The sequence below is a fragment of the Callithrix jacchus genome, chromosome 2 (genome assembly GCF_049354715.1).
Source record: "Callithrix jacchus isolate 240 chromosome 2, calJac240_pri, whole genome shotgun sequence".
NCBI lineage: Eukaryota > Metazoa > Chordata > Mammalia > Primates > Cebidae > Callithrix > Callithrix jacchus.
Genome location: NC_133503.1, coordinates 35,324,413 through 35,337,608, shown reverse-complemented (window position 1 = coordinate 35,337,608; position 13,196 = coordinate 35,324,413). Strand labels below are relative to the sequence as shown.

The following is a 13,196-nucleotide window of genomic DNA, read 5'->3' as shown; positions in this document are numbered from 1 at the left end:
ACATATCAATCACTTAGTAACATATTTGTAAATTTGTGCTACCAGTAATCCATCTTGTTAAAAGTATGTAAACCATAAAAACCATATGATTTTCTCACATTAAACATGTAATTAATAATGGTAGTGCCCATTCAAGATTTAAAGGGAAAAATTCGTACTGATCAAAGAAAAAATAGAAGGAATTTTGCTTAACTTTGGGCATATTGTTTAACTCCAGTTTATCACTTCTTTTATCTGTAAACAGGGAGATAGTAATAGCAACACCTTATGGTGATATTGGCATGGCTTGATGAAATAATGCAAATAAAGCACTTAGCTATTATTACCTCTTTCTTAGAGGCTAGAAGACAGTGACAAGGAATGGCTTGGAACTGTGTGATCCATGGACTGGTGTAGTTCTTAGAACATTTGTTACTAGTCATAGTTAATGCATATAGAAAGTTTTATAGCAGTGTCACTTTATGTAGTCACACAAAGTATTGGTAATGCTGGACTTGATATTTACTAGCAGATGCCTTGGGAAGATTACTTAATTTTCCTAGACCTCAGTTTCCTATTTGTTAAAAGGTAACAATGGTAAGTATCTCTTAGAGTTGTGGGGATAAGAGATGGCACAAATATATGTATATGTACACATGGATTAGATCAGTGCCCAGAACAGAAGTGTTGAGTACATGATAACTATTATCATTCCTGTTTAAAAACTGAGCTCCTTAGAGCTCAGTGCATTTGGGCTCCCAAAGGTTAAGGGCCCTGTAATCTTGACTAAGTAATAGCCAACCATCCCTATCCTCTGCTGCTGGCCCTGCAGCAGATATTTTGACATGTGAGCCCTCTTTCCTGTGTTGAGGGGCATTAACCCTGAGTATCTCTGCACATCTCTGATTAAAGTTGTACTTTTTGTTCCCCCAGGGGCCTTCATACCTCGGTGTAATGAGGAGGGCTATTACAAAGCCACACAGTGCCATGGCAGCACAGGGCAGTGCTGGTGTGTGGACAAGTATGGGAATGAGTTGGCTGGCTCCAGGAAACAGGGTGCTGTAAGCTGTGGTGAGTAGGCCCTCCTTCTGCAGCCCCACAATGACCTGGCTGAACTGTGGGTTCTCACTGTGTAAGGATCTCCACAGAAGGATGACGAGAGATAACTCCAGTCTATATTGAGTTTACAATGGAGATATAGTAACCCTGAAATCACATCAACTCACATGTAGCTAGCTTGGCAAGTGGCAGGAACTCACTATGACCAGAGAAGGGAGTTAGACCGAACTGCTGCAGGCAAAGAGCGACTTCAGCTGCTTTCACTTCTCATTTAGGGTTGTAAACTCCTGGGAAGGTAGGAGCATCTCAAGAATTCTATGGCTCTTATGAGAACATAGTTTGTAATCTGTGCCCTGTAGATTGACCTCAGTGGGGCAGGGATGTTTCCGTGATCAGAAAGTAAACTGCTTGGTTTTACCCTACAGTTAAGTCACATGCAAAGGGAAAACTGCTGACATGGGACATGTGGTATAAGTGGAAACTAACCTCAATGCTTGAATCTTTCAGAAGAGGAGCAGGAAACCTCAGGAGATTTTGGCAGTGGCGGCTCCGTGGTCCTGCTGGATGACCTAGAAGATGAGCGGGAGCTGGGACCAAAGGACAAAGATGGGAAGCTGAGGATGCACACCCGAGCCGTGACAGAGGATGATGAGGACGAGGACGACGACAAAGAGGATGAGGTCGGGTACATATGGTAGTGCCCACAAGAAAGAGGACACAAGTTTTGCACAAAATTGCAAGTCACATCCTATTCCTGCATTTGTATCTGAGACTCCAAGGCACCAAGGTCTCTTCTCCATTGTTGCTCTCTATACCCGACCTAAGGTTTGGAAGACAACTGCTTGTTCCCAGAGGATTCTGATTTTGCATATGTTTGTATGGGAGAAAGAGTGTTGTGTTTTGTTGCTGTTTATTTTTTGGATAGGGAAATGGCTGATTAACTAGAGCCTCCTTCCCTCCTGTGATATTTTTCCAACAAGCATGTGATTTATGTGGAATTCTGACAGTGCAGGGAGCCCCCACCCTCTTAAACGTCAAAGACCCTTTTGGTTACCCACACTGGTGGGTTGCTACAGCATGGTTCCCAGCCTTACAGTGTCTAAGTGCTTTTCTTGTGTCCTGTAGATGTTGTGAAAAAGAAAAGAAAATAAACACACACATACCACACTGTACCTTTCCCCCCGTCCCTTATTATTACTCCTGGTGTTTATTATTAAAAATTCATTTTTTCACATAGTTATATCTGGCTTCCTATAAACAACAGCCTTAATTCAGTTAAGACTCCCTTTGGGGAATTCATTTTATTAAAAATTGGTGTCTGGATACTTCTCTGTACATGCATAAATACGCATGCATGTATAGAAAGACTGTGTGTGTTCTTTGCACACACACACATACCTCTCGGAAAAAGTGTTTGACTATCTTAAAAATTCACTTGAGAAACAATCATAAATTTGTCAGCTTGTCCAGACCTGGAACGAAATTTCTGGAATAAGAAATTTGTATCAAAGTCCTTTTTTGCACTAACAGTTGGCACTTGTAGCCTGCAGGCTGCGGAGGTCTCTTCTCTGTGCATCGGCAGTTACCGAAAGCCTCTGATTGAGAAAAAACCTCCGTCTGCCTAAATCACTTTTCTCACAGAAGCCATGTGACTCCCACATGACATGGGCCGCTGCACAAGCCATCTCTTTCATTTCTGCTCCAAGCACCCTTGGCTGTAGCCATCCTGTCTGCCATAGGTTCCTTCCTTCCTTACCTACTCAAGGGCTTTTTCTAAGGCATGCACACATATCCCCTGTTCTCTGAGAGGAGAGTACCATGGTGTTCCTTAAAAGAAGAAAATTTCTAATTCTGAACTCAATGTTTTGCTTTTACTCCCTTTATACTGACAAATCATAAGGGCACAAAAGCTGTACAGATTTTTTTTTAACCACTCAAAGAATCCCAAATGGAGGCCTACAAAGAATATCATAATAGCACATGGAAGCAAACCCTGGGTTTTTAAGAGCAAATTCTGTCCCCCTCTCACTCCCCGTAAGTTACAAGATACTGATGAAGAAAGTTCTTCACCATAGTGTTTGTTTTAACTAAACTCACTGGAGTCTAGTTCCAAATTTGGTAGAGTCATCATCTCTACATTCCTTAGAATTTCTCTCCCTATCCAGCTGACCCAAGACAAGTACCAAAGACTAGTCTCTAAAGTTCCCCATTTCACTCTGTACCAGTCCATAAGCTCCTGCCTTACCTGGCTTTCATCTACCAGGATGCCCTAATCAGAATCAGCCACCCAAGCAAGGCTCTCTGGCCCATATGTCTGTCTCTTGCCTTCCCACATGAACTTCAGTCTGTCCGCACAAAAGCCACATGAACTCAAGCAAGAAATATGTTCAGCCAAAACATCATAGTGGCAGCTGACCAGTCCCCCACCCCAAACTAACCATTTGGATGTACCAACCCACCTTAAATCAGCATGTTCCAATCCTTACATTGGCTGCATAAAGTGGCATTAGTTGGTCCTAGATAGGCAATGAACATACTTGATATAGCAAAGTCCTTTGGCTTCGTAAATAACCCTGAGGTTTTATACTTACTTTCCCCAGAGAGAGACAGACCATAGGCAAGCTCTGTATTGGGATCTCAACTCCATCACCTTTGTTTCAGTATTTTTTTCTTTCTTGAACAAAACTGAGGTAATTTAGAAAACAGGTGCTTAATTGCAATAAAATTAAAGTATATTAAAAATCAAGACATTTTAAAATCTCAGTTTAGATCATCAAAGAAAACCATTGTTACTATCTCCTCTGAGCTTAGGCAAATGTACAAGAAAACAAATTGAAATTGAAAAATTGATTTCACTTAGAAAAACTTCTAGGAGCAGGGTGAACCAATAATTTTAATTTGCCTGATTATCTTATGACAAGTATCAAATTAAGATGTATTGAATTAAGATGACACTTAAAGATCCTTAGCATTAACTTAATGATGGAGAAGAGTGCTCAATAGATCATTCCCAGTATGGTAATGAGATGACATTTTCAGAGACATCCTAAGAAGATATTTCAATTCATTAAAATATTAAATACAAAGCCCTCCTCAAACCAGAACCCCCAAATTGATGGAGCCACTTTAATAATACTTTTCATGCCTCACTTTGACATGACAGCATTAGATTTTTAAAAGACCTTTAATACTTTCCATGAGTACTAAGAATGAGTTACCTTATCCTTAGAAGTAGAATGTTTGCTTTCTTCTTTTTGGAAAGAGACCCCCCAAAAGCCCACTGGTACCAGTGACAAGGAGTCACTTGTACGGTGACCAAGTACACATAAAATACTGATTAAAAAATAGTATCATGATAATCCAGTCCCTTGTCTGATACAAGTATTAAGCTGAACCTTTGCTAACTCCCTTTTGAAAAGTTCTTAGTGAATCGCTTCATTCTTATTTCATTAACAGCTCTTTTAATACAATTTCCTTGGCATCCAAATTAAAACCCAGAATTTTGTTCCACCATGGTTGGTAGTTTGCCATCTGAATGTATTATTGTTTCTACCAATATTCTAGGCATGAGAATACCTTAACACTGAGTTGGAGGTTTTGTATCTTGTTTCTTCTACTTTATGCCCATTTTCTTACCTGCAGTAGCAAATGACAACGTGTCTGTCCAGGTCTGCCCCCTCCACTCGCATTTTTTCTTCTTGTTACCTTGACCACACTGTACAGTAACATCCAAGAGCCCGTTCTGCAGTGGGTGGTTTTGGTCTTTTTATATACCTTTTTCTCAAAGTCACTGATGTTTGTCCCTGTTAAATGTGTAGCATTGTAATGAGAGCCCATCTAATCCTGAGTGTCAGTTTGTTGTCCCTATTGTAGATGAAATAGTGACGTAGCAAAAACCTAGAAAATTCTGAATGCTTTTCCACGTAGACTTATCTGGAATGTGAACACAACTCTTTGGTTAATAGTAAATGCTTAACTGTAGTCCTGAGTAGGTGCATTTCTGTCTGTCTCAATAAATTTTACTTTGTCTGCAACATCTGAGTGTTTGTAATTCACTGGGCAGGATGTGCATTCAGCACGCACATCCCACATGAATCACTACAGAACGATATGAGCAGACAAAAGAGGATAACCAACAAGGCTCTGTCAGGACTTCTGATTGTGGTAGAGAGGTCTGCCTTCAGGTAGTCTGGCCTGGTACCTGCAGCACCCCTGGCACATGCATGCCCTATGCCTGCTCAGTCTAGAACAGGGGTCCCCAAACCCTGGGCCACAGACCAGTACTGGTCCATGGCCTGTTAGGAACCTGGCTGCAGAGCAGGAGGTGAGCAGCAGGTGAGCAAGTGAAGCTTCCTCTGTATTTATAGCCACTCCCCGTCACATACATGACTGCCTGAGCCCCACCTCCTGTCAGATCAGCGGTGGCATTAGATTCTCAAACAAGTGCAAACCCTCTTGTGAACTGTGCGCACCAGATACATAGGCTGCATACTCCTTATGAGAATCTAATGCCTGATGATGTGTCACTATCTCCCATCACCCCCAGATGGGACTATCTAGTTGCAGGAAAACAAGCTTAGGGCTTCCACTGATTCTATATTATGGTGAGTTGTAGAATTATGTCATTTTATATTAAACTGTAATAATAAAGTACACAATAAATGTAATGTGCTTGAATCATCCTGAAACGATCTCCCTCACCCTGAGGTTCATGGAAAAATTGTCTTCCATGAAACCCATCCCTGGTGCCAAAAAAGTTGGAGACGGCTGGTCTAGAACCACTCACCTGAGTCCTCCTTTTGGCGGCCTTTGCCTCTCTAAGGCTCCAACTTCACTCCTTACCTATCAGATTTCACTCTTGTCATCCTGTTTACAGCCTTAAAGTTTTTAAACTCTGTTCTTATCCCTTCCCTCCCCAGCCAGTTATTCTCTAATTCTCTGAAAAATAAAACACAACCCACCTCTCTTCCCTTTATGGGGACCCTAGGGTCCCCTCTGTTCAGGAATACACCAGACCCTTGTCAAACATCAGAAAGTCAGAAAGCATCCAAATTGGTATGGGAATTATTTCCCTTTTCCCTCTAGCCACATTTGGGCCAGTGTGTCTATGACTTAATTATACCCTGAGTGAGTAATTTTGCCATGAGCTGAGGTAGAAACTGTCTTATGAATAATTCCACTCCTTTACCCTCTGGACTAGATTTTACAGACAGTTTACAGATTGACAGTTCAAGAAAAGGTATTTCATAAATCCACAAAATAACCAATGTCAGGAGAACAAGGGCCAATGTGATGTCTCCGAGGTAGTTAAGGGCACATTAAAGAATTGTTGGCATTTGTGAACACACTTCAAATTCCTCTCAAATCAGCAGGTAAACCCCCATCCACTGTCATGGATGCCATATTAGTTTGTTGAAGGCCAAGACTAACGCAAGAACAATTGGAAGCCAGTTCTCCAGCTTTGGTTACAGAGCTGACCATAAAGTTCACACTACTTTCTCAAATTTCTTAATGGTAAGATTTGCTTTGATATATTGACTTAAAAGAGAGATTTAAAAAAATTTATTCATTCAACGAACGTTTATAGATTAATTGGTAGATGTAGATTTCACTCTGTTGGATGGATGGATGCTACCATGGGCAGGAAACATACTCAGTTCTAGGAATATAAAAGTGAGTGAGATCTGGTACCTGCTTGAAAAAGTTGTTACCACCTTGAACAAGACAAACAAATAATTGTTGAAAAAACTAGGTGGAGGCTGGACGTGGTGGCTCACACCCGTATCCCCAGGACTTTGGGAGGCTGGGAGGACAGATCTTTTAAGCCCAGGAGTTTGAGACCAGCCTTGGCAACATAGTGCAACTGTGTCTCCACTAAAAACACAAAAATTAACTGGGTGTGGTGTCAGGCACCTGTAACTTCAGCTACTCAGGAGGCCGAGGCAGAACAATTGCTTACATCCAGCGGGTGGGGGGTTGCATTGAGCCAGGATCATACCACTGAACTCCAGCCTGGGCAACAGGGTGAATGAAATTCCATCTCAAAAAAAAATACACCCCACCCCTTCTAAAAACATTAGCTGGGCACAGTGACATGTGCCTGTAGTCCAAGCTCCTTCAGAAGCTGAAGTGGAAGGATCACTTGAGCCTGGGAGGTCAAAGCTGCAGTAAGCCATGATGGTACCACTGCACTCCAGCCTGGATGACGAAGTGACTTCCTGTCTCAAAAAAAAGCGGAGGACGGTTGATGTTGAGGGCAGTAGCTACTGAATCTTTGTTAAAACTTGCCTTTCTTGGTTCTTTTTATCCATCATTGCCTGGCTTTCCTCCTGCCTTTCTGGACATTTCTTTTAGGTCTCCTGTATATTCTTTTCTTCAGCCAGTTCTGTTATTATGGGTACACCTCAGATCTGCATCCCCATCCCACTTTTAATTTTACATGCTGTCATCTTTGGACAGGCTTATCTTTGTCTATGGTTTTAAAAATCTCCTCCATTCTGAGATGCCCTCAATATGTATCTCAAGTATAGGTTTTGATTTCTCTTCCATTCTGAAACAATCACCTGCTATTTGGATAATTCTACTTGAATTTTTCACTGACACCTCAATTTCAAATTTTAAAAATCCAAATGACAGAATGAAATATATAAGGAATATACTTATGACAATAGGAGTTGGCAAGGTTTTTCTTAAGTCCTAGCACACATGAGCCAAATGGAGATGAATAAATTTGCCGCCATCAAAAATAATGATACTAAAAAAGACATAGGTGACAAAAAACATATGGAGGATGAGATATATATATAAACACGCACACACACATATGTATATATTACAACATACATATATATAAAAATTTAATAAGAAAAATACAGCCCAAGAGATTGATGGGCAAAAGATAAAACAAGCAATTTATAGAAGACACAAATGGCAGTGAAACTATACCTGATCTCACCCGTGATCAGAGAAATGCAAATTAAAGCAGTGATATATTATCATTCAGAAAAGAATCTTGATCACAGCAAGTATTGATGAGTGTACAGGGTAAGGAGCACTCTTGTATGCTGTATAATCAGAAGAGCTTTGTGGAGGGTGATTTGGCAACAGCTACCAAAAATAAGAGTGTACACCCTAGGACTTAGTAATTCCAGTTTTCAATAACTACTTCTGGAGAAACAAACATTACACTAATTTATAAAGTTATATGTAAAATATATCCACTTGTTAGAACAGGAAACTTGGAAAAAAGCTAAATACTAATCAGTGGGGACACTGGGTGAGGCTATTCCGTGGAATACTTTGTAGCAATTAAAAAGGATGAAGTAGCTTATATGCACTGACTTGGAAAAACCTATAAAATATTGGTTGTATGGGGAAAAATCAGATGACATATGAAGTATAAAATATGTAAGTTAGATATCTGAAAACTGATACTCTCCATTTTCTTAGTGTAGGTATGGAAATGCACAGAACAAGTCCTGAAAAGATACACATCAACCTGGTAGGAGTGGTAACCTCTGAGGGAAGAACTGGGATGGGGCACATGGCCAATGAGGTCATCAGCCTCATCTCTAAGTTTCACTTTTTAAAAAAAATGATGAAGCAATACACCCTAACATCTTGTGGATTCAAAAATCAATGATATAAAAAGTCATCAGGTTCCTCTTTAAACTGCCTCCTCCAACAGCTCTTAGCTTCAGAAATGGAACCACTATCTATGCCATTCTCTCCCACTCCCAACCTGTAATAAGTCACTAAATTCTGTTAATTCCTCTAAATACCTATTTCTCTCTGTCCCAGCACGATTGCCATGGTTCTGACCATTGCCATCTGTCTCAACCATCCAAAGAGTTTCTTAAGTAGTGACCCTGCTTCATCCTTGCCTAACTCAAATCTGTCCTACATGCCACTGCTGCTGGAGTCATTTATTCTCAAAGACAAATCTGATCATATCATTGTCTAGTTAATTTCAAGGTTTCCCGTCACCTTCAGGCCCAAATCTGAACTAAATGCCTTGGAAAACAGCCTCTTTTGTAATTGGTTCTTTGCACTTCTTTGTTCTCTTATATTCTTCACTTCTCAAATGCTTTTCCCCAAGTATCTCCACTCTTCTCAAGCTTTCTATCAGTGCTCCTGCTGGTCTATTTACTAGTATTATTTCTCCTCTATAAATCCTTCTAGATTACTCCTAGAACCAGGGATTCCTTTGGTTCTATGCACCCTATGCATATCCCTCAGCATAGCAGTTGGCCAGTTCACATGTTCAATTGACTCATCAAACATGAGCCCTTTGAAAGCAAGATATGATGCAAAATGGTGGACTAGAGAAGTTCTAAGCCTTCATTCTCCCTATAGAAACACCAAACAAACAAACAGATGAAAAACAAAACTAACTACAAACTGATTAAAATAACCCTAAAGGAGCTCTGTAAATATGTTAAAGGTCTACAGCAATAAAGTTAACACTTAATCAAGAGAAGGTCACATTCATAATAGTAGGTCTTCTCTGTTCCCTCTGGTTCAAGGAAGGTTCTTGGTCTGGAGGAGGTAGCAGTTCAGTTACTGAATCAGAGGTAACAGAGAACACCTTATTTGCAAAGTTATAACTTCTCTGGATACTTCCTATAGGGCTAGTCTCTGTTCCACCTAACTTGAATCTCAGGTTGAAAAAAGCAATAGGCACTACCCATCAAAGCTCCAGGAGGACTACAGGCCTACAGATGCCTGGAGCAAGAGGTTTTGGTAGAGGCATACAATAAGTCATCTAAGGTTCTGAAGAGAAGCTGGGTTAAGATTCTTTGGGAAGTTAAAACACCGTAATGCAGCCATGCACATAGAAATAAAAAAGGCGCACATAGGCCCAGGCAAGATACATACTCAGGCCCAATGCATGAGAACACTTTAAGATCTCACCTTGGGCTGATTCTGAGACTCATACTTGACTAGTTAATTAGCAAAGGACTGCCCTGAAATAGTGACAGTCTGCAAAGACTGAAAGAGATGGATGTTTTTTCAAATGCTCAATTTGTAACAAAAAGTCACAAAGTATACAATGCAACAGAAAAACAGAAAAAGCAAAGTGGCAAGTTTTCCCTGAAGAAGCAGAGGACATACTAGACAAAGAGTTTAAAACAACTATTATATATATGTTCAAAGAGCTAAAGGAGCCAAGCATTAAGGCACATGCCTATAGTCCCAGCTACTTGGGAGGCTAAAGTGGGAGGATTGGTTAAGCTCAGGGGTTTAATACCACAGTGAACCCTGATCGCCACTGCTCTACAGCCTGGATGACAGTGAGACCTTTTCTTGATAGAACAGCTAAAGAAAACATGAACCAAAAACTCAAGGAAATAAGGAAAATGATATATGAACAAAATAGAAATATGAACAAAGAAATGTAAATTATAGAAAGCAAGGGAATAGACATTCTGGAGCTGAAAAATACAATAATTATGAATTCACTAGAAGAGTTTAACAGTATATTTGAGCAGGTAGAGGAAAATCAGAGAACTTGTAAATAGGACATTTGAAATTAACAAGTTTGAGGAACAGAAAGATAAAAGAAGAAAAACAAGTAGAAGTTAAGGAACTTCTGAGACACCATAAGATGGACCAATATACACATTAAGAAGATTCCAGAAGAAGAAGAGAGAAAGGTATACAGGGATTCCTTGTGAAAAATTAAAGTTGAAAATGTCTCAAGTTTGAGGAGAGTCCTAACATTACAAATCCAAACAGCTCAGTGAACTTTAAGTGACATAAACCCAAGGAGATCCACACCAAAACACATAATTAAACTGTTGAAAGTCAAAGCCAAAGAGAGAATCTTGAAAGCAGCAAGGGAAAAGTGACCCATCAAATAAAAAGGAGCCCCAATAAATTATAAGCCAGTTTCTCAGTAGAAACCTTGGAGACCAGGAAGGAATGAAATGATATTTGAAGTGTGGAAAGAAAAAAAATATGTCAAGAATTCTCTATCCAGTACAAATGTACTTAGAAAATGAGGGAAAAATCAATACATTCCTAGGTAAATAAAACTAATGAATTTCTGTACCACCAGACCTGCTGTATAAAAAATGCTAAATTGATTCCTTCAAGTTGAAATGAAAGGATGCTGAACAGTAACTCAGAGATATACAAAGATATAAGTTCCTTAAAGGTAAAGGTAAATATGTAGCCAAACATAAAAACCACTACTATTATAATTTTGGTTCATAATAGTTTGCAACTTCTATGGGATTTAAAAGACAAATGAACAAATTATAATTATAAATTGTTGTAATCTGTACACAATTTATAAAGATGTAATTTATAACAAAAACAAAGTTGAGGGGGGTGGAGCTGTAAGGAAGTAGAATTTCTGTATGCAATTGATTACCAATTAAAAATAGATTGTTATAACTTTAAGATATAATTTTCATAGCAACCACAAAATAAATCTATAGAATATATGCAAATGGAAATGAGAAGGGAATCAAGACATGTGACTACAAAAAAATCAACTAAATATGGCCAGGCATTGTGGCTCATGCCTGTAATCCCATCACTGTGGGAAGCTGAGGCAGGTGGATCCCTTGAGGTCAGGAGTTCAAGATCAGCCTGGCCAATATAGCAAAACCCCTCTCTACAAAAATTAGCTGGGCATGATGCATGCCTGTAATCCCAGCTTCTCAGGAGACTGAGGCAGGAGAATCACTTGAACCCATGGGGCAGATGTTGCAGTGAGCTGGGATCTTGCCACTGCACTCCAGCCTGGGCAACAGTGAGACTGTGACCAAAACACACACACACACACACACACACACACACACACACACACACACACTCCAAATGAGGACAGTAATGGAGGAAATGAGGAACAACAACAACAAAAAAAAAACCCACAAAAATTTCTAATACACACAGAAAACAACAAGATGGCAAGAGTAAGTTTTTCCTATTAATAATTAAATAGACTAAACTTTTTAGTCAAAAGTTATAGATTGGTAGAATGGACAAATAAAAATATGATCTAACTCTATGCCCTGTACAAGAGGCTCTGCTTTATATCTAAGGACACAAATGGTTGAAAATGAAAGAACAGAAAAAGATATTCCATGTAAATATTATTATGAACCACAAGAGAACAGGGATGGATATATTGATGTTAGACAAAATGAAGTTTACATAAAAAACGATTGCAAGAGACCCAGAAGGACATTGTATAATGTTAAAAGGGTCAATTCACCAAGATGACAGAACAATTATACACATGTATGCACCAAAAATCACATCTCCAAAATACACGAAGCAAATTGACTTGAATGGAGAAACGGACAGCTCTGCAATAATAGTTGGAGACTTCAACCCCAAATTCCAGACAGAAGATCAATGAGGAAACAGAGAACTTGAACAACACTATAAACCAATTGGACCTAATATACATATACAGAACACTTCTCTCAGTAAGATTAGAATATACATTTTTCTCAAGTATATATGAAATATTTTCTAGGACAGACCATATATTATGCCATGAAACAAGCCTTATTGTTTTTGATGTTAAATTGTATGTATTTTAAAAGGCAGAAATCACACAAAGTATTTTTTTAACACAGTAAATGAAACTAGAAATCAATAACAGAAAGAAAACTAGATTTGTGAACATGTGAACCTACAGCCATAGCACCCTGAACACAGCCAATCTCATGTGATCTCAGAAGCTAAACAGGGTTGGGCCTAGTTCGTACTTGGATGAGAAAACTTACAAATGTGGGAAAATTAAACAATACACTCCCAAACAACCAGTAGGTTAAAAAAGTAATCACAAAGGAAACTAGGAAGTATCTTGAGACAAATACAATGAAAGCAACCCAAAACCTGTGGGATACAGCAATACCAGTACTAGGAGAGAGAAACTGACTGCTCTAAATGTTTACATTTAAAAAGAAAAACTGTCTCAGCAGGTGGGGGGTGAAAGGGGTGGGAAAAAAAAAAAGAACAATCTCAAATCAACAACCTAACTTTAAAACTTTAACCATAAGGAATTAGAAAAAGAAGGGCAAAATAAAGCCAAAGCTAACAAAAGGATGAAAATTATATAGATTAAGGTAGGGACAAATAAAACAGAGGAATAATTCATAAAAATAAACAAAACCAAAAATTTATTTGTTGAGAAA

The 13,196-nt window shown here is 39.1% G+C and overlaps 1 protein-coding gene across 1 annotated transcript in view; it reads left to right on the top strand.

Moving 5' to 3' along the window:
* The window catches only part of SPOCK1 (SPARC (osteonectin), cwcv and kazal like domains proteoglycan 1), a 533,103-nt gene extending 528,031 nt beyond the window's left edge, over positions 1–5,072 (top strand). The window contains exons 10-11 of the mRNA XM_035292114.3: positions 913–1,050; positions 1,546–5,072. Of these exons, the coding sequence (XP_035148005.3) occupies positions 913–1,050; positions 1,546–1,736 (329 nt within the window). The 3' untranslated portion in view covers positions 1,737–5,072. The remainder of the gene's footprint in view (positions 1–912; positions 1,051–1,545) is intronic.
* The last annotated feature ends 8,124 nt before the right edge of the window (positions 5,073–13,196 follow it).